The sequence below is a fragment of the Falco rusticolus genome, chromosome 14, assembly GCF_015220075.1.
Source record: "Falco rusticolus isolate bFalRus1 chromosome 14, bFalRus1.pri, whole genome shotgun sequence".
NCBI classification, from domain to species: Eukaryota; Metazoa; Chordata; class Aves; order Falconiformes; family Falconidae; genus Falco; species Falco rusticolus.
Window position 1 is genome coordinate 21,738,490 of NC_051200.1, and position 21,311 is coordinate 21,759,800.

A 21,311-nucleotide genomic window follows, 5' to 3' on the forward strand; every position below is an offset into this window, starting at 1 on the left:
CATTTGTCTGTCAGGAGTTGGGTTGGGTTTTGCTTTTTTCCCCTCGGTATTTCCTACTCACTGGAGCACAACTTCGCATTGAAAGATGCTTTTTTTTTTTTTTTTTTAATATAAGATACCGGGATTTGCCTTTAGAAGGAAATAGCACCAGCAATAAACAGCACTATTCCTAGTGCCAGTCACACCCGCGGGGAAAGGCAGCCCGTGCACGGTCTCTGCAGGTCCAAGCCTTCCCTGCTCCCTCTTACCTCCTTCCTGCAGCTGCCCGTGCCGTCTCCACTCACTTCCACCCGCAGGCTCTTGTGCCGGAGGATCAGGATCTCCTTGGCATGCTCCGCGGGCTCGGTCTCCCCGGGCAGGGTATGCCTGTTGTACGCCGGTCCCTGCACGTTGCACCAGAGAGACCACGTTGGCCGCAGGACCATCCCTCGCTCCTAGCAGCATTCCCTCACTAGTGCCTGTGTCTGTCAGGGGTCTTCACACCCTCTAGCCATCCTGCCCAGTTATGGGGAAAAACTGATCTACCCCAGTACTGGAGGCGGGGATGGAGGGAAAGAGCCAAAGAAGGAAGACAGGACTCCAGCCTCTGCTTCTTCATGCAAAAGTGCCCAAGCAATCGCTGAACGACAAGACTGAGATGCATCTCTATTAGCCCAGGTGACACACCAACCTAGCATTAGCTACTCTATTCAAGGTGTCTTTGGCCTCAGTGCCTCCGCTCCAATGTTTTTTATATCGACCCCACCTTCATATATTAATCATACAATCAACAGGAACCATAAATCCTCTCCAAAAACCATAAACCAGTCGAAGTTAAATCTCCCACTAACATCAGTGGGAGCTGGGATAACTGTCACTAAAAGGGGTGAGGCTGGATTTAGGCAGGAGTAAGTGTGAAGAGGAGGTATTGCCTTCATCTTCATCCCGTTCACCATTTCTATAGTTGTCTCCCAGCCTTATCTATTCGCTTCTCCCGGCTCAGCAAAGGGACAGGAGGGGGTGGTTGATCTCTCTGTGCTGAGCTGCCCACACCAGCTGCACCCCCAAGGACTCAGTATTTCATGTGTAATCCATAAAACAAAGGCTTAGGTGGATTTTAAGGATAAGGCTCCATGTACCGCCACGTGAACAGCAATTATAATGCACAGTCCTAGGTGCTGCAGAAAACCTCAGACAGATAATTCAGGAGTTGTTCTGTAAACAGCAGGTAGCTTCTGCGCTATTTAACTAGTTGTACCAGTTTCATGGCAAGACTGCCAAGCGGTTTTAAAACCTCTGCAGATTAATTCTCACTTGCAGCTCACTGACTGTGTTCTCTTCTATGGGAAAAAATGCAACATGAGGATAACCCCATCCCTGCTCTGCCCTGTAGGCAACCAGGAGCCGCTGCAACTGCTGGATCTGCTAACCTGATGCCTGAAGATCCACGTGCTCCTCCTTTCTCCTTTCTGGTTCTGGGTACTGATGCCTAAAATACTTCATGAAATTATAGGCTGACTAGGTGAACCTTTCAAAAGCTGTCATGCTGAAAACAGAAATGTGCCACTGACTTGGAAACTGGATCTGGCTTCCACAGCCAACTATTCTCTGCTCACAAAGAGACATCATTAGTAATTATGTAAATATTCATAACATCTGCTCAGGCTGTTCAGATAACTGAGATAACTTTTGTTATTGGACATCTAAAATACAGATTGAGGGAAGAGTTATACCGTTCTCCTTATTCGGTACAGGTTCCTTGCCAATATTTCCTGTATGTTTTCCAGGACATCCGGATTCAGAGCATCCACCAGTTTTTTGTCCGATATGACAGTCCTGTTGTTGCTGCAAAAAAACCCAGAACATCTTAGTTCGGTAGACACACAGCAGCGCAACCAGCACATCCCCAAAGGCCAGAGCTTGCAGCAGCCCCCTGGGACCCCACCACCCGTGGGCATAACCCTTGCAGACAGAGCTCGCTGCAGAAGTGGCATGCGGTGTTTGCACCGGGGCTGTGCCGTCCATCCCTGTGCTCCCTGGTAGTTAAAAGGGCTGTGGGGAGCTGTGACCGAGCAGAAGCCTCAGTGAGGGATGAGACGGCCGTTCTGACATGCAAATACTTGACGCCACTGTCTCAGCTGATGCTCACGCTCACTGTTGGTCCCTTCAGTAGGCGTGATGGTGCAAAGGCATTGAAAAATGGTGGCAGAGCCTCTTCTACAGAGCACTGTTCCTGTGTAACTCTGGGGTATACAGGTGAGCCTCCACATACAAAGTCAGAATCTGTGTCCATCAATGCCAGTAGGTTGCTCAGCCACCTGACCGTTTTTAATACCCACCTACTAATCTTTATTAAATAGCATTTACTTTGCATTTGTCCAAGCTACCTTGCTCGTTCCCATGGGCTAGCCCAGCAGGGAAGAGAAGAAGAGGCAGAGAAGTTTGCAAAAGTTTTTCATACCCGTTCCCTCAGGCAGGAGGGTTGGGAGGAGTGACGGGAAGGGGACGACTGCAGGCGAGCACTTACAGCAGGGACGGGTGAGAGGCAGCATGACCCAGCTGCCCTGCTTCTGCCAGCTCAATGGCGTGTTTCCTCTCCAGCTTTTCATAGAGGAGCACGATACTCGATTTTGGCTGGTCGTATTCTCGAAGTAGGATCTTCTGCAGGTATTTGCTGTTGAAATATTCTAATCTGTTTGAGAACAAAACAGGCTTAGCCTCTTCCCATGACTCTCCGACACCAAAATGGACCTGAGCAAGCCAGCAGGTTCCTAGCCCATGACTGCCTCATATTCTGTTATATTCCATTACCTTCTTTCCAGAAATCAATGGTCCAAGAGGTCAATCCCTAATTATTTCTGCATTATAGCACACGAGCTCAGATATTAAAACTTTGCCAAATACAATAAAAACTCCCCAAAGTGCCAGGTTTATCATGAACTCTAAGCACTACAAGTACATACAGTAGCCCCAGGGGATGCAACAGGTTTAAACACTTCCAGATTTCCTCTTGAGTCATTTGCTCTCGCTTTCTGCTCAAATGCCGCACAACATTTGGCAAAAAAGTAGCCAGTACCAAATACCGATGCTCAAGTTTGGCTGGTTTTAGCTGTTCACAAACCTGCTTGCAAGGAGCCAGGACACTCCGCAGCACAGCAGCAGTTCCCATACCCTCTAGTGGCACTTCCAAGCATGGGCATTCCTAAGAAAATCCCTACCAGCTGCATCAATCAGTCCTTACCATTAAGTTAGCTGCATATTTCTGCACAGCCATGGAATTGAACCTGGTAATTTCCATTAGTATATTTGATGTTATTTGTATTTATTTAAAAAAAATATATATCTCCTACACGTGTAATCTACCAGAGCTTAATGAAAATTGAGCACTTTGCTACATAAATCTGTAGAGAACCTCTGTAATTTGTCAGTCCACAACAAGCAGTTGCCCCTCCAAGTGATGCAAGCTCATATATTTAGTGTTAATTGTGAACAGGCGGGGCTGGGGTCCCCAGCCTGGCCGGAGGGCAGGGGCAGCACCGCTGCAGGCAGCGACAGGCTGAAGCCACAGGGGCTGTGCGCTGTGCTGGCATGGCCCCCTCGCTTCCAGCAGCTTTCTTTGTATAAGAAGGGGCAAACACAACAGGAGAAGAGAAAGGAGTGCCCCGAGAACCTGGTCTCACCTTGGCCAAGGAAAAGCTGCCCCCCTGTCACCAGCCTTGTGCCACAAGTTTGAACAAGGCTCAGCTGCCCGCAGTGGAATCTTAGGGGATAGAAACCAGCCTCACTTTTTTCTACACATGTACACAGTTGCATTTTGGCAAATCCTTACTTGTCTTTCCAGTAGTACTGTCCCCAATGTCCAGATATATCTTCGATGCCAGCCAGCAAATGATCCAAGAACTAAACAGAAGAGAGGATTTTGCTATACACCAGTTGCACGCATCGCATACCTGATGAATTCAGTCAGCAAACATCAAAAGCCAGCAGACAAAATGGGAGATGCTTTTAGCCCAGTACACAGTGCCGGCAAACAAGGAGAAGGGATGTCAGGCTAATTCCCAATCCAGTCATCCACGTGTATCCCTTAGTCCTGGAGTACAATAAGGGGTTTGGCTGCTTGCTTTCAGGTCTGTGCGAGCAAAAAATAATCGCTGAGGGACGTGGATATGCTCTTTGTGATATGTATAGGGTGGCCGATGGCTTGCATGTCCTGCATATCAGGCCTTGATAAGCAGGAAATGCTCAAATTGTCCTCAAAAACCTCAATATGTCTCAGGAGATCAGTTATCTTCAGGATGTAGATGCAGATAACATACAAATGATGCTTTGACTTGAATAAGAAATACTGCCTTCCCCCAGACACTTCCCACTAAATGAAATCATTGGTCATATCACGCCTTATACAAAAACATTATTATTGTTTAAAATTACATTAAAAATCCCAGACAAGTCAATTTTTTCACCTAGAAGTTAAATCTCTAATTTCCCAAATTGCTTTCCCTCCTACTGGCATTTCTAACCTGGGAGAGGGCTCTGCTCTACTACAGGTCAATACCTCTCCACACTCAGGCCCTGATGTCCCTGGAGCTTCCTCCAGGTCTGATTTTTTAAAAGATTATTTTGGGGGGGTCAGAGACAGAAAAATTTCAGAGTGGTTCGCTCAGCCCTGCAGCCTGGTACAGGTTTAGAGTCCTCACATTGCAGAAATTACCTGCCCCCCTGCCTCCCCATCACTGATGATCGCTTTTGCGAGCAAAAATATCCCGATGATGTGGACAGAAAAATAAATTTGAGGAAGAAAGCTGTTTCTGGCTTCTGCAGCCCTGATTTCCAGCTACCTGCATTGATGCCTTCGCAGCTTCATTGGTACATGGGCCATTTTCAGCTCACATTTGCTAATAAACACGTTTGCAGAGATAATGTACTATTCACACACTAACAAAAGAAAAAAAGTATTCTCTGTTCGTGATAGGGAGAGACTCTTCAGCCTGTTGAACTGTTCTGAACCTCGGACAAAGCCCCGCAATACAGCCTAATTGTGAGGGTGCCAAACAGTTTTTATAAAAGTCTTCAGACCCGATGTCTTCATTTCTAGCTACCCGAAAAGAAGACAAAAATATTACTGAAGGATTCATACCTGCAGAAATGTGACTGGTGAACCAGTGTGGAAACAAAATTTTCCACTGGATGCAGATGCAAATGCAAAGCCTCACCCAGGCATGCAGAGCACCCCGCTTTCTCCTGCTGCTGACACGCTCTCTGAAGAAGTCCTCTATGACTAGAAAGGCCAATGTTTGGATGGCGAGAAGGTGAACTAAGTTCCACCTTTGGGTTATGAACTCAGAATCATGGAATCACAGCCTGGTTTGGGCTGGGAGGGAGCTGACAGCCCCCCGAGCCCCAACCCCCGCCAGGGGCAGGGACACCTCCCACCAGCCCAGGTTGCCCCCAGCCCCGTCCAGCCTGGCCCTGAGCACCCCCAGGGATGGGGCACTTCAGTGGTTCCCTCCAACACGGTGCTAACCTTGCCCTCCCTTTTCTAAACTTTCTTGCAAAAATATCCACACTGGTGGTGGTGATGTGACTCACGAACACATGGGAGATCCCAACCCTGAAAGCAGCCAAGCCTTGTTTTCTTTTTCACTCCTTCCAGAGAAGCAGAAAAGTTGGAGTTTAGGTTAGAGTACAAACTTTTGGGTGAGTAATCATTGTTTTCTGTCATGTTTGTGCACCATTTAATGCAACATCAGCCTGACTCAGTCAGTGCTTTCTAATCCAACACAAATAACAACCCATGGTTCGGAAGCTGCATAGGACTTAAAACCTGGAAAGGGACCGAAGGGCAGAAGATTCAGGTAAAACTGCAGATCTGCAGAGTCCCTGGAGGTACCCACACTTCAGAAGGACCATACTGCTACCAGCAGAGCCTATTGGAAAGCTCTGGCCACATGTTGGCAGAGGTATCACTTACCCGAATATGGATCTGCTCTCCCACTGTGGGAGCACTCTCTCTTTTCCTCTTGACAGCCAGCAAGTCAACGAGAGGACGGATGGTCATCCCCTGCACACAATGACAAAAATCAGCCTTTCTTTGCATCAGGCTTTCTTAGCGGTACCTGCACTGGAACAAAACTCACCCACATGGCATGGTATGAGCCACAGCTTGTTTGCCAGAACAAGCCCTGGTGTCTGAGTGTCTCCCTCTGTTCCGTTTCATTAGCAAGATAAAAACCACAAAGCTTCAACAAGACTAGAAACTCTGTCCTCCCAGTTGTGAGCCAAACATTTTGTTTTCTCGTGGTAGTAGCCTGTCGACAGGAGCTCACATACAGGCTTCGGGATGGGGGTGGGCAGGGAGGGGAAACACTCTGCTCTCCTCATCTGGCATCGCACAGACCACAAAACATCAACCGCTAATTCCAAGGTCAGGCCTGCGGCTCGCTGTCGCCCGTGGCCCCCCAGCTGGAAAGGGGCTTGAAACCTTCAGAGTTCAAATGCCTGGAACAACGATAGCCCCGGCGACTTCACAGCACGCAGCCTCCACCAGCACCTGTCTGCTCACTTTTTGAGTATTATGTGTCACAGATCATTACTCCAGTGATCTTTGATGGCCAGCCGGTGGCTAAGTTTACTAATCAAAGTATCCACCTGGTGGGAAGGGTCAAGGGAAGAGTTTTAATGTCCTTTGAACCTCATGAGAGAACTTCTAAAATGCTGCTGTGGTGCATTTCTTAGCCTGACTTCAGTATGAAATGGCTTTTCTAGGACATGTTTACAGCAAAAACGATGGAGTAGTTGATGTTTATGACTTCTGAATGTCACAAATGCTGGCAGAGAGGAGAGTTGAACACATTTTTAATTGCAGAAACAATTAATATGTCATTTTAATAGCTAATAGCAATAAAAAATGCATCACTATTCAGAGTAAATAACATAAAACCCACAACTTCAGAAATAACAGATATTAAAAAAATTAAGTAGAGACAATATAATTTGGTCTCTTGCCTTCACTGGATAATCAGCTGCATTTTAAAGTGGCACTTTGGAGTTTTGTGACCAGGACTCCCAAACTTAGAAACACCTCTGGCCCTTCCTGACCTTGGGAACGTTATGGGAATCCCACGAGTCATTTCAAGCCACAGGTGATTTCACAGCACACCTGTAGGTACCCTGTGATGCTCCTGTACCCACCAAGGATAACTCATCTGAAGTGCATCACCACACGCTGACGGCTCTGTGATGGCTCACAAAGTTTTTCTACCATCAGCGGACCAATAGCTGCTGAGTCAGTGTAGGCAGCAAACAACAACAACAAAACCTCTTCACAATTGTTGTATTTGCTAACAATTTCATGGAAGGGGTCAGAGGCCAGCAGGCTGAGAGAGCAAACTTCAAATGGAGAACATGGTATTTCATTTTTAAACCGCACTGAAAGGCGGAACAATGAGGGCTTTTTGTGACATTCCAGATGAGCCCACAGCTCCTTGGAGGACTTTCTGGTCTACATGGCACATATCCAGGCCTGCTTAGAAGTGCTGAGGACCTGACAATTGCTCAGTCAGCCTTCTCAAAGTTATTAACCAGGCTTGTTGTGGGAAGAGCCTTATGCAACCGAGTTAGAAAGGCCAAAGTAGATGAGTTTCCTGGGTTGTGTAATGCACCGATAGACCAAGGTGTACGGACAAGCCCAGCTGCTTCCACATCGGTCATTATTCTGTGCAGCGTGAGGCTTTTCAGACAGCGTGGTCAGGGTTTCCAAGAAAATGAAGTGGGTTTGTGCTCTGACAAGATGTCTTTGCTGGCCTTCATCAGCTTAAAAGGGCCCAAATCATCTCACCCAGGCTGTCCCTCCTGTCCTCACACTGAGACACCCCCCCCAAGTCTGTACTGGTATCACTGTGACTATAAAGAAAACTTACTGCGCAAAATAGCGACACTCCACTATCTACAGAAGTTATTTTGTAGTCAACATTTTGCTTGTCCTTTTCACCCAAAGTGCCCTGCACCATGAAAGATGCTGGGATGGGAAAGATGTCCACACTTCAACCCTGCATCCACCGATGGGCTGGAAGCAGTGAAACAGGCTTCAGAAGCTGCAGGAATCATTTGCAAGCCCAGGTTTCTACAGGTCCCTCTTAATACCTGCTTCTGTTATATTTACCTATTTTTTCCTGTGCTGAGCTACAGCAACATCTTTCTGGTTCTGCTTTGAAGTAAGTTTACTCCCCCTGCCCCATCCTCAGGCACACACCACGCAGGTACCTGGAACCAGGTGAGAGCTGCCTCCAGAGATGCTGCGCTCCCACTGAATGGCTGAAGGTCAGGGGGTCGCCCCGCCGACACATACCCACGGGGGACCCTGTTTAACTCTCACCCTTTCGCACAGAGATGACATCATCAGTTGAGCTTTGAGGTGACACAAAAGCCCTTTCCCCAGTCCTGGGAAGGACTTTCCGAAGGCTCGGCAGAATGGAGCTGCTGCCTTAGAACAACCTTTGTCTGAGACTCAAGAGCGTCTCTGCATGAGCGGACGTGCCTAGTGACCCTATCTTTTCAATTTCTGACCCACATTTGCATCTTAAAACTTGTCAACCTCCACCTAAGTGTGCTCCCCCCACCCCGGCCCCTGCTCGCTCCTTTCAGCCTGAAAACAGTGCCCAGTTCAGCTGCCCTCAGGTCTCAGCTCCGAGCCCATCGGCACGTCACACTTGCTGACCATGTTTTGCAGCTCGTGGTGAGGGTTCGGTGGATGTGGGGATGCACAGCGTCAGCCCCAACCCTCCACATTGCCCGGGTACCCAACACCCCCCACCTGAGGGGTTCGGGGAGGCCACCTGGAAGGGATTTGCTCTTGAGGGTGATGCTCAGCCATGGGCCATGCGGCAGCTGTCACTGTGAGCTGCCGTCTCCCAAAGCCCCAGCAGCTGCTCTGCTCCCCCCATCCGAGGGCGGGAGGGCAGCCCCGGGTCCACAGCTCTGCGCGGACCTCACGCCCTGCCGCAGGAGCTCCCGGCAAGCTCTTCCGCACGGTGCCTTTCCCAGACCTCCATCCCACTTGCGTCAGCCCTACAGGGACCTCCTCTTAACTTTTTGGGATAGAGCACACCAGGCAGACATCAGCCTTGCTCACTTTGCAACCGGACAGCCCCAGTTTTTCCATCCTCTGCATCCTCCTTCGCATATGACAGCATTTGCCAGGTGAACTAAAAGGTGGATTTCAGGGAAGGGATCCTTGCCCCTACAGGCTCGCTGCTGGGCAGAGGGGAGGCACATCCACAGCCTCCAGCCCACCGGAGGAAGCACGGAGGCTTTCACCACTAGATGTCACAGCAATGCCGAGAGCTGCTGCCTGCTCCTCCCCAGCCCTGCAGCACAGGAACTCCTCACAACTCGGGTTCTCCCTCCTTTAGGCACAGCCTTTCCCCATCATACACCTGGAGGGTGCTAATTAAGAATCCGTGACAAAGGCACGTTAGTAAGGAGAGCAGTACCAGCAGCAGGCTGGCCAGCCTGGGACCCTGTCCGCTGTGTGACAGCAGGCAGGGGCAGATGTACCACCTCCCATGGGCTCCCCAGGAGCAGCCCAAGCTGCAGGTGCTCCTACAGCCTTCATATAGGATTGTGCTTTGCAAAACACACCCACGGCAAAAAACAGTCTTTAAAAAGAAAGGAAAAAAAAAAACAGGAAAAAAATAGTACATTCGTGCTTGAAACAATAAATCAAATATCTCTGAGCAACAGTGCTGTGAAGGTCCACCTCCCTCTCCTACCCTGGCAGATGAACACGTCCACAACCACTCCGTGATGTGGGCAGGTTGCACTCACTCACAGAAGTTTTCCCACTGGGTGGGAAACAACCCAAGAATCGCCAGGGCAGAAGGAGAAAGAAGGTAGACACAGGGCTTAGGGTTCCTTTATAAAAGAAAAGTTAGAGGCAAATAAATCAAATGTGCTATGACTTTATTTGCTTCTGATTTTCCTTGCCTGGTATAACAAGTCACACCCCCACATTTTTTTCTCCAGTTAAAGCAATCCCCTTCCTGCTGCATCATCATAAAATAACCGCAGCTGCTTTGCTGCATGAACTTAAAAACATCTCAGATGTATATATAAAGTATTTTGATGAACAACTAAGGACTGTTGTGGCTTCAGCTCTTGGATGCCCCAATAAAATGGAACTTCTCAGAAAACATTAGGAAGTCACTCCTTCAAAATTAGGTCCCTTTACATTGTCCCGTTTGTGAGCTACCAAAACTGAGATGACCAAACCATAAACCTCTTAAAATTCTTGCTGTCAATGTTCAGAGGGTTTGGAGTGTTTCCAGTCATCCTCCACCTTCTCACCTTTGGGATCAGCAAAACTGACCTTCATTACTGCACGGCTCAGGTGGCATTTCAGTTCATGACAAGATCTACAATAAAAATTAGTTCTTACCTTGCTCAAAGAGCAAACTAGTTGTAGAGATTGGTTTGCACTGGCTTTGCTCTCCCATAGAACACGCAGAAGCACTACAGCACTACTCCAGAGAGGAAACCTATGCCAGCAACATCCTTCACCGTTTTCACCACTGCTACCCCAATACGGGTGGACCAGATCAAAGATGGGACAAGTTATCATGGAAAATGATACAGCACACGTTGTAAGTCAACAACTGCTAGCCAGCCTCATGAATGTGTGACACATTCTCACACTTCTGCCTCTTTCAGTAATAATTTTAGATTTTTACATGCCTAGCCACTCAACGGAGGGAAAGTTTTAATGACTGGTAAACCCTAATATCCATCTAATGGCTTAGTACCAGTTATTTGTCTGGAAAATAAGTCACTCTCATTCTTTACATCTCCTGGTGACACCGAGATTGTTTTACCTGTACAAACACAGTGAAGAGGATGACAACAGTTGTCGCTGCAATGAAAAGCTTCTTTCTGTGAAAGTCGGGGAGCAAGAAAACCAAAGAGAAACAAATAGCTCCTCGGAGACCCCCGTAGGCGATAATGAATTGGTCCTTGCTGGTGATGGTGTTCACATTAAATCTGTTCACAAAGAAAGTCAGCACAAGAACCCCTGAAAAGCAGGAAAGAAGATGGGAGCACATCAAACAAAAGGAGCAATTTGATAAAACTCAATCCTATGATGTATTTCACAGTGAAACATCACTGAAATGGTAAACACTGGTCACAAGGAACCAGGGCCCAAAGTGGAAAGTTCCCAACATCCCACTGGAAAAGGGCTTTGCTTCCAGCCTGGTCCAAAAGGTTTGCATGTGATTTGTCCAGATAAAAATTAATCCCCAACACATTTCTGATTTGGGGGATTGCAAACACCATTGAATGGCCACAGTTCTGGGGGTTTGTACGACTGTAAGTATTTAGGTAGCACATATTGTAGCAAATTCTCCTGGTTTTTAACTCAGCCTTGTGCTTACCACAGTCCAGCTGGGAAACCAGAGTGTCTTTCGGGACTCAGCTCCACAGGGGTGTTTGTGTCATCCTGCTCCCATGACCGTGGGTCCCCAGAACACACCGTCCACCTGGTGACTCGGTGTTAAGCATCAGCTAAATGCTGAACAAACAAGAACTACTGGCAACAGAGGATGTATGAGCACATTTATTTTGATGGTAATTAATTAAGGTTTATAGGGCCATTCTATGGTCATGTGTCAGCTGAAACTTTACCCATATAATGATACGGCGCCAGATCCTCAGAACCTAATTGAAATATTAATTGATTTATTCTAATTGGTGATAACAAACTATTTGATTGCTTGGGTTAAAAATGCTCTCGAGGCAAACCATCAGCAACAGCTTAGCCACAGGTTACCCTCCGATTTCCAAAAGTTTCTAAGCAGCAGCTTGGATAAGTAGCTATATTCTGCCTGCATTAATGATGTTTCTTCACAAATCTTTCACTCAAAGATTTACACTGTGCAAATTTAAGACTGCGCAAGGTGACATGGCAATTGATGTAAATTATAGTCATTTGCAAATACATAAACAGATGCAGAAAGGTACAAAAAGTCAGGCCATAAATCAGTAAGCCATGATCTTAATACCAACGGATACAATAAACATCTTCTTTCCTGAAGATATACGGCTGTTTTGAGAACTGATGACACAGGTCGTCACTGACTTTTGCTAGGAACCAGCTGGATCCACATCACTATGTTTTTTCTAAAGGGTGTTTGTAAAACAGTGCACTTGTACGTATCCAACATCTTCCCACACACATACAACTAAAAATATCTGAACTCTGACTGCATGTCAGCGCAGTTTGAAGAAAACAAAAAGCCAGCGCTGTTTAGGAATAGGGAACTCACTAACTGAACCTTGCAACACCTTCCCCAGCTCTGGAGCTCTGTGGAAAGGGCGCCCAGACCAGCAGGCATGAAGTACTTCAGTGTCAAGGTTCTTTGTAACTTAAGAACAAATAAATACGTTAAATAAAGCATACCTCAGATCACATCTGCGGCTATGGTAAAGCTCACACAGTGCCAAGGATTTAAAGGAACAAAATTTACAGGATCTGATATCCTGGCCTTTGTCTTAATTTAATCCTTCCTCATAAATTATTATTAGCATGCCCTAAACTAATTCAAGGCCAGTTTGCTCCAAGAAATTACATACAATTAATCATTTTGAGCAGATTATATCTTCTTCTAGAGAGATACCTTCAGAAAGAGCAGAAGGAAGCCTCGTTGGTGCTTGGATAACAGTTGAATGTTAGTGCTGTCATGCAATTAATGTATTTTGCTTTTTAGATGATCTCTCTGATATCAGAGTAATTCCAGTCCCCAGGCTTCAGCAAAATCATTTCTTGTTTGAGAGGAGAGGGAGAATCCAACCAAGGACCGGGGCACAGCTGACACCCAACCCCAGCACCATCATCACAAGAGTCCCCCATTCCTGCAAGCAAACTCCCTGGGCACCTCCCAGCTCTGGACCAGTGCCTCCAGCAGCTCCAGAGCTGCTGGGCACGTCGAGCAGGTAGGGCTCTCCTCCCAAGCACCATCTCCAAGGCAGGCGTTTCCCAGCCCGGCTTCATGCAGCACCCTGCCCCGCTCGCATCCTCCCGGCATGCTTACAGCTCTCCAGGAAGGCGCTGCAGAAAAGGCACAACTTACTCGGCATCAGCTGTGCAAGACTATCTTCAGCCCTGGTTTGTGTATTCTCATTTAATTTAAGGGGAATTCTGAATGGAAAGAGTGGTTTCTTTCCTGGCTGCAGTGCTGAGCCCTGCGCTAATAATGTGCTGCATAATTAGAGGATGCAATCAGAAGAGCAGCGTTTGGAGAGCTGCAGCAGTCTGGTTGCACTTTCATAATGTTACTGTGTTCCTTATGTCTTGCAATAAAGACATTTTGAACTAGAAAAAGTCAGACTCACTCAGAACTTGTTTCATTGAGCAAGTCATTTAAGAGCAAACCACTTAATCATAACAAAACATTAAAATGTACACATAACTGACTAATAAGCATGTTTCCAAGCATGTTTATGGTGCAGTTACTAAAACAAACCCTGGCCTGTATTACCAGCTAATGAAACCCATTCCGCTATGTGTTGCTAATCACGGCCTGGCCTATTTAAGCAATTTCTCGAAATGTCTATCAAATTTGAGTTCACTCTCTTTGTGGTTCATAAACATAAATCCCGTTGAATACTTTTAGCTCTCAAATTCTTTGCCAAAACGCGAGCTCTGTTCCATTTGCAGACACAGTTAATATACACAACCATCCATAACTGAGGAGCTAGGCACTCCACTCCGCACCCATATAGGTGACAGTAACTGCACAATGTTAGAGGCACTGGAGAATCAGCCTCTCGGAACACTAAACCAACTGGTACAACTGGGGACAATGGGAGAACACTGCACCTGGTGTTCTAGTCGTTTACAATGAATGAAATCAGGATCCCAGAGTATTCCGGGACCAGGACTCAGATTTTCATTGTAACTCATCTCAAGAAGGTTATCGTTAGCCATAATTATCAGAGGAGTATTTTCATGCATAGCTCTCTTCCTCTTGAGAGATAGATATAGATATATATACATATACACATATATATACATTCACACAAAAACCTTGGTCACTTTTTTACCATGAGGCTGGTCAAGGGCTGCAGTAGGTTTCCCGGGGAGGTTGTTGAGTCTCCAGTGACGGAGATACTCAAAAGCCATCTGGACACAGTCCTGCCTAGCTGACACCCTGCTTAAGGGTTATAGATATAAAAAAAAAATAAAATCTGTAATTTCACCATACCTAGTGCTCTCCAAATGAGACAGAAAATGACAGTGAAGCAAATGTATGGCCAGTTCCACTCGTGATTTTCTCCAATGGTGGAAACTCCAAGAAAGATGAAGATGAGGGTATCGCTGACACTGCTCCACATCTTCATGAAGTATTTGACTGTGGTGTGAGACTTCAGAGAGATGTTGGCCTCCACGTAACGTTTCATGCCCATGGCACAAGCAATGATGCTGAGAAAATGAAAACAAAACAATAAAATTGACACATTGTTATTTATTTAAAAACAAATCGGCTTCGTCAGGTCTTAGGTATTTGCAGGTGCTTCAATTCCTACATCAGCCCAATGGTATCAGGAGGACCACCAGGATGATAAGATACTATGCAGGTCGACCAGACTGTCTGAATCTGGTTTTTAACAGATAAACAACTTGCCGTCTATTGCGCTTATTATAGCTACACAGCCATACCTACAATTAACTGCACCCAGCTCTTCCCATCACAACAACCTATTTTCAGCCCTTTAACTCCAACCACCTGGGCTGAAGAGTTTCATGCTTAGCAGTCCCCATCCCCTGTTTTGCCTGGCTGAAAGACATTCGAGGGAACGGGAGAGTTGTTTCTCAGCATGAGACGTGTAAATAGGACTCCTGTGAGTTTGGATGGTGTCTGGTCACTACAACAGATTCTTGCAGGACTTTGGATCAGCATAGTCTAAGAGCAGCCCCAGTGCTGTACCCTTCACACAAGGGACCGAACCCAGTCTAAAGCTGGAGAAACTCACGACATAGCTCACGCTGTGTATTTCTAAGCCTGACGGGGCTGGCACAGTAGGTTATTTGGGCACAGCTAGGAAGCCATCGACTCCACGCAACCCACAGACAATAAAACGCTAAAGCACACTCACAAGGCTGCACAACGAGCCAAGAAATGCTGTTGCTATAGTCGGAACATCTGACCTCCTCAGGTATTGAATATCCAAGGTCAATTCAGAAGTGTGCAGCACCAATTAAAACTTCTGCCTTGCAATTTTTCATGGATAATTGGTTCTTCAAGTTGCAGGGTATATGTGGTTAGCCTAATCCATCAGCTTTTCAAATAAATACATTATCAGGCCAGCAGTTTTAAAAGGTCAAAACAATTGAGCACTCGAAGAGCCAAAGTTCCATTTTTTTTTATGTTTTTACCTGGACAGCAACATTTTGTTCTAAATATTTTACCAGCGACAGAAAAGCAGTTTTAAGTTTCTGAGACCTGATTTCCATTGGTATTTGGTAACGCCATCCACACAGTTTTATCACATCAAAAATTCCTTTCACATGGGACACAGCGGTTTCTCTTCATATCACATCAAGCGCAGACAAGGCCACAGAAGATCCTTGGCTTGCAGAACTGCACCTGGGTCTGGCAGACTGGCTTTAAACACCAGCTTTAACCTAAAGCTACAAAGCTGTGACCAGGACAGGTAAGTGACCCATATAGATGCAAATAGGTGTTAGGATAGGTGGTGGCCTCTGCACCACATCATCCATAACATATCCTCTCAGCTAAGAGCTGGTCAGAAAAGAGCCATGCGACTACTGCTTTGCAGCAAAACCATCACATTTAACCGCAGAATTTCACAAAGGAGATTCTTTGGATTTTGGGGGTTGTGATGGAAAAAAAACAGGGTTGCCCACTGGCAAGCCTGCAGATGGGCAGAGCTGCCTGTGCTCTGGTTAGAATCAGAGCATCACAGCCTGGTTTGGGCTGGGAGGGAGCTGACAGCCCCCCGAGCCCCAACCCCCGCCAGGGGCAGGGACACCTCCCACCAGCCCAGGTTGCCCCCAGCCCCGTCCAGCCTGGCCCTGAGCACCCCCAGGGATGGGGCACCCACAGCTGCTCTGGGCAGCCTCTGCCAGCGCCGCCCTCACGGGGAAGGATTTCTTCCCAGTATCTGCCCTAAGTCTGCCCTCGGTCAGCTTAGAGCCATTCCCCCCCGCCCTGTCACTGCACCCCCCCGTACAAAGCCCCTCCCCAGCTTTTCTTTCTGGATGTGGTTTTATGAACTGTATGAAACCAAAGACCCCGATTCTCTCCTCCACAGCTATGTATTTATTTTGGGAAGATGCTGTCGTCCACTGCATTGCTGCTCCTCACCTGCACGGCCGCTACCTGACGCGGAGTGAGGGCCACTTGCCCTCTGGCTCAGCAGCGAGCCCCCAGCTCACCCTCACCGCCACTCAGCACCCACCGCTGGGCCCAGGCAGCGGAACGGGCAGCAGCGACATTCATTTCTGCTGTACTTAAAGCACTAAGCAAATCAGCAACACTATTACGGGAAAATACTTATCAGATATTTGGTTGGGAAAATAATTAAGAAATTAGAAGGAAAATAAAATCTTTTTTCAAATGAATATCCACTTCTGCCCACTGTGAGTTACTGATTACTGGGCTTTGCATCCAAACAAAAAAAATCCCCAATATGCATGCAACACATTTCTATATCTATCACTTAAAAGTAATTGTTATTTGGTTTTCCTCATTACTGTGAAAACACACCATACTTTTTTTGAAGGAGAAACATCTGGATTTGCCTGAAATTAAAACTGGGCTCCAGGAAGAGGACTTGTACTAAAGGTGCAGGACACGAAAGGTCAGACTCAGGAAAGCCACGGTAACCCTGCTGGGGAAAGAGACCCCGCTTTATCCAGCAGCATGAGTCCAAGACTCAAATCCGTTTTTCACCTAATGCTGTGTGAGTTCACATCTTTCACCTCCTAAAAAAATGTACCAATACTTAAAAATATTCTGAAATCAGTCGTTTTTGATTTACCCTTTTTTGACTGATCCACTTTGCTTAAAGCACTGAGCTAGAAAGAGTAACATGGATTGAACCACAGGCTAAAAAGAAAATAATGAATTCTGTTTCTGTGCTGGCCTCAATAAATAGTGGGTAAAATAGTTCTACCTAGGAACAAAGCAGCCCAACAAATGTTTATGGTCAAGTGAATTCCAGAGCCCTGGTTTGGGAACACTTACCAGAGAATGGATATGGGCTCACTCCGGATTCACGGAGAAGGTATAAACTTGACCTGTCCTGCCACAGCTTCAAAGATGGACACTGCTACGGGGGCAGGGCAGGGGCATCAAACTAAAAACATTTGCAGAATTGTTTAGCGGATTGGGTTGCATTCACAGATTATTTTTTTCTTTGACTACATAGAATTGATTTTTTGGCAATCATATTATTTTTCAAAGAAACAAACTGCCAAGATCTGCTTCTTATAATATAGTATTCCCTGGTCACAAATGAATGAATTGTTTGAAATCAAGATATATGAAAGAGGCATTTATAATGTGGCAATTATAAGGCCAGCGGTGCAGGATTCAGCTGCCTTTGCAATTGTTTTGCTTTAGAAACAATGCATTATTCAAAAGAATGGAAAATGGGTTCCATAATGGGTACAGTAGATTGTGATTGATAGGAGGAGACACCATTAGGATTGAATGTTTTCTGCTCTGTGATGATTATGCAGCATATTTATTTCACTGTTCTGACTTACATCCCTATAAATAGGCTTTCTCTCACCTATTCCCAGAGCTAGAATTGTTTTCAGTAATGCTAGGATATTGCTTCCATTAACCATTCAAGGAAAAAAAATCTGCAAGATATAGGAATGGTTTATATCCAAAGCAGTATCATTAGTTTAAAAATAGATCTTCCAGATACTCTGTGTCTAGTGATACCCAACAGAACAATCAAGATAAAAAGAAAATTAAAAAAAAAAAAGGTCAGATTTATAGTTGTTTCCACTGTAGCTATCAATGCAGTCTAAGTGCACTTTACAGTCTTTTGGGAAATATTAAATAGCTCGTTGTGATCCTCAGCCCCAGCTGACTGAAGTTCAGGTAGGAGAACCAAATGCAACAGATACCAGCCCACAGAAACCAGGACTGAATTGCTCTGGTTTTTGTCTGTCTCTGCTTTCCCAGGTGAGCTTTCTTTGACCATTAGGATTATTGCATTTATTTTTTTCTCAGCACCTGCTCTGCAAGCGAAATGCACGACGAGGTAAGCACGAGGTTCAATTGCATCCCTTAAAAGTGAAGGATCTGACCCAAAATTACTCGTTTTATCAAGAGACCTCCCCAATAAAAAGAAAAATAAATTAACTGTATTGTCTATAAACGACCATTTATGAAAGACTGAATTTACAGAAACAAGTCGTTTGGCTTCACGACCGGAGAAGCTGCCGGGGAGCGGGCGTGGGGCTGGGCTGTGGACAGGGGGTCCCCGTGCACCCCGCGTGCTGCCCTTGCTGCATGGCAGCTCACGGAGACACCCGCCGCACTCTGAAGCCCTTTGGAGACTGAAGAGCATATGGGGCTGGCTGCGCTGTAGGAAGCTGCAAGCAGTTTGGTTTAGCACCTTTGAAGCCTCTGAGAACCGTGGCTGAAGCAGATTTCCAAGTGGAGATCGAGAGGACGGGTGACACTGTCACTCAGGGGACCAAACTCCAGAGCTGCACCTGAACTGCGGCAGTAAGTCAGACTCTTCAAAGCAGAGGTTTCCTCACAGCCTCCACTCCCAAACAGCAGGAGTATGGCCAGGCTTTTGGCTCTGTAGGGGATACACAGCTCCCACCCCATGACTCGCTTTGCTCAGTCCCCACCTCTGGGGCCACCACCCAGAGCCAGCTGGTGGGGAGGGGTGCGGATGGGGACGGGGGACACTAAAACAGACGTGTTGTACACTGAGACCAAACCCTTCCAAGGAGTTGTTTAAATACTTCTTGTAGCTCTTCAAATCTTGGTTTTGACTAGGCAATGTGTGGACAATAACAAAACATGCCAAGAAAGCTTCGCCTGGCTCTGCCAAATCTACTAGACACCTCACTGCTTGGATGTCCGAGGTTTCCAAACAGAAACCATGGAGCTCAAAGAAGCATTCCTCAACAGCCTCCATAAGCTGACCAGCCATGGGAAGCTTGCCCAGTGGCAGTCATCTGCATGGCTTGTGACTTGCAGCTACTGCCACTGACGTGTAACTGCAATGTGTGCAACGGGGTTACAGCTCTCTGCTCCTCCACAGGCTTTTGGACTCGCTCCTCACTGCCGTACACAGGTTTCCAACTAAGCAAACTTACTTTAAAACTTTTACAATACTTTTCAGTACATACAGCCAGAAAGCTTTCCTGGACAGGTGAGATGCTGGGACATACTTACGCCACGATCCCCGAAAGGTGGAACATCTCGGCAGTGAGGTAGGAAAGATAGCTGTACAGGAAGACAAAGAGCGGTTCGATGACCCGGATATCCTTGGTGAACCGCGTGGTAAAGGCGGCGGTCATCCCAAAAGTAAGACCTACTAACACTCCTCCTAGTCCGACCACAAAGAATTTTCCAACTCCAGCAAAAACATCCACACTTTTGATGGTTGGCATTTCGCAGAAAGATCGAAATAGCTTGTAGAGCACCTGGATGAAAAACAAGAGACAAACAGCCGTCACCAAGTTACTCACTAGACACGGGCATATGTAGCAATGACTAAAATACACTGCTGGGATGGATTTCTGCCAGCCAAGGGTCAGCATCCTTCTCTGGAGGTCAGGCTCCTACCAGGGGAGTGCTATAGCACTTCTGCCTCAAGACATACCGTTGAAGAGATGTTCACCTGAAAGCTTCTCAGGACCCGAGGCCAGAGAAGTGGGCCAGGAGTCCTCTGCTAGAAGAGGCTCTTGATGCCTTTGTTCTCCCTCTGCAGATCCCACATCCCACCTCTTGGCACCTGCCCATCTTCCCTCTAGACATTAAATACTCATAATAAAAGCTAGTCCTTACCACCGTCACCGCATCGTTCAGGAGCGATTCGCCGAAGACCAAAATGTGTAGCTTTTCGTTGACGTGTATCTCCTCAAAGACGGCTAACACAGCCACGGGGTCCACGGCGGCGATCAGGCTGCCGAACAGGAGGTTGTGGAGCAGTGACACGTCCTGCAGGCGAAACGCCTTCACCTGGCAGATCCCGTACAGGGAAAAGCCGATCCCAAACACGTTCCATATCGTCCCCACCACCGCGTACAGGAGGATAGTGCCGATGTTCTCAAAAAAGGGACGGCTGGGCATGAAGTAACCTGCGTCAAGCACGATGGGTGGTAGAAGGTAAAGGAAAAAGATATCGCTGTCCATAACGGGCGGTGACTTGTCATTTAAGCCATAGATGATTCCCCCCATGATGAGTCCTACGAATATCAATAAACAGCTTTCGGGAACAACAGAAGGCAGCTTGTTATAGAGATGGAACCCTGGAAGGGGAGGGATAAATAAAAAAAATGTATTATCTCACCAGCCCAAACTGGCTAAAGAGCACCAACCACTCCTGGTCGGGGCGAGGAAGACCCCCACGCTCCCGCCCCCATCGGGCTCCGCTCAGAGCACCAGTAACAAACACACGCAATTAAGGTGGAGTCACTCAATCAGATATCAGCTAGAAACATCTGAAAAAGGACTGAAAAGACCAAACTGTTGGTTCAGACTGCTTTTCACCATAGCATAAGGTTAGAGATATATTTTTTAGGTAATACACATATAGAAAAAGGAAATAATCTGCACAAATAAAAAAAGTGGAATTACCTACAATGTAATCTGGTTCACAGGCTACCTTCAGCACTAACATAAAGAGCAACTGCTCATTTGAAACACAACACAGGTTCCTTCCACACATTAAGAAAAAAAACAACACAAGAAGCATTCCTATTAATTATAAATGGTGCACTTTATAATCTTAATATTATTTAATCATTAAAACTTAAAGCTAAAGGCAACACTGAAAAATGTCCAATCAAGCCAGCCTTGTGCAATGCCCAACGTTAGAGAGAAATGCTGAAATGCTGACAACCACCAAAGTACTCAAGGTGATTATTAAAAGTAATTGAAACAAATGAAACTGGAACAGAAATAATAAGGGGGGGGGGGCGGGGAATAATCTGTGATCATTAATTATTATTATTTCTTCAGGCATGTTAACAGAATTGGGATCTCATCATAAAAGATGAAGAACAGCAAAATAAAAAGACAATTTCCATCTGAAAGAAAATTTTTATCTGACTG

At 46.4% G+C, this 21,311-nt stretch overlaps 1 protein-coding gene across 1 annotated transcript in view; it reads right to left on the reverse strand.

Moving 5' to 3' along the window:
- Positions 1-21,311, reverse strand: part of LOC119157540 (sodium/hydrogen exchanger 2-like) — a 31,576-nt gene that overhangs the window by 9,159 nt on the left and 1,106 nt on the right. Inside the window, exons 2-10 of the mRNA XM_037408552.1 lie at positions 20,043-20,506; positions 19,428-19,678; positions 14,235-14,452; positions 10,848-11,044; positions 5,951-6,040; positions 3,809-3,879; positions 2,507-2,671; positions 1,713-1,824; positions 249-383 (exon numbers count right to left, since the gene is read on the reverse strand). Of these exons, the coding sequence (XP_037264449.1) occupies positions 249-383; positions 1,713-1,824; positions 2,507-2,671; positions 3,809-3,879; positions 5,951-6,040; positions 10,848-11,044; positions 14,235-14,452; positions 19,428-19,678; positions 20,043-20,506 (1,703 nt within the window). The remainder of the gene's footprint in view (positions 1-248; positions 384-1,712; positions 1,825-2,506; positions 2,672-3,808; positions 3,880-5,950; positions 6,041-10,847; positions 11,045-14,234; positions 14,453-19,427; positions 19,679-20,042; positions 20,507-21,311) is intronic.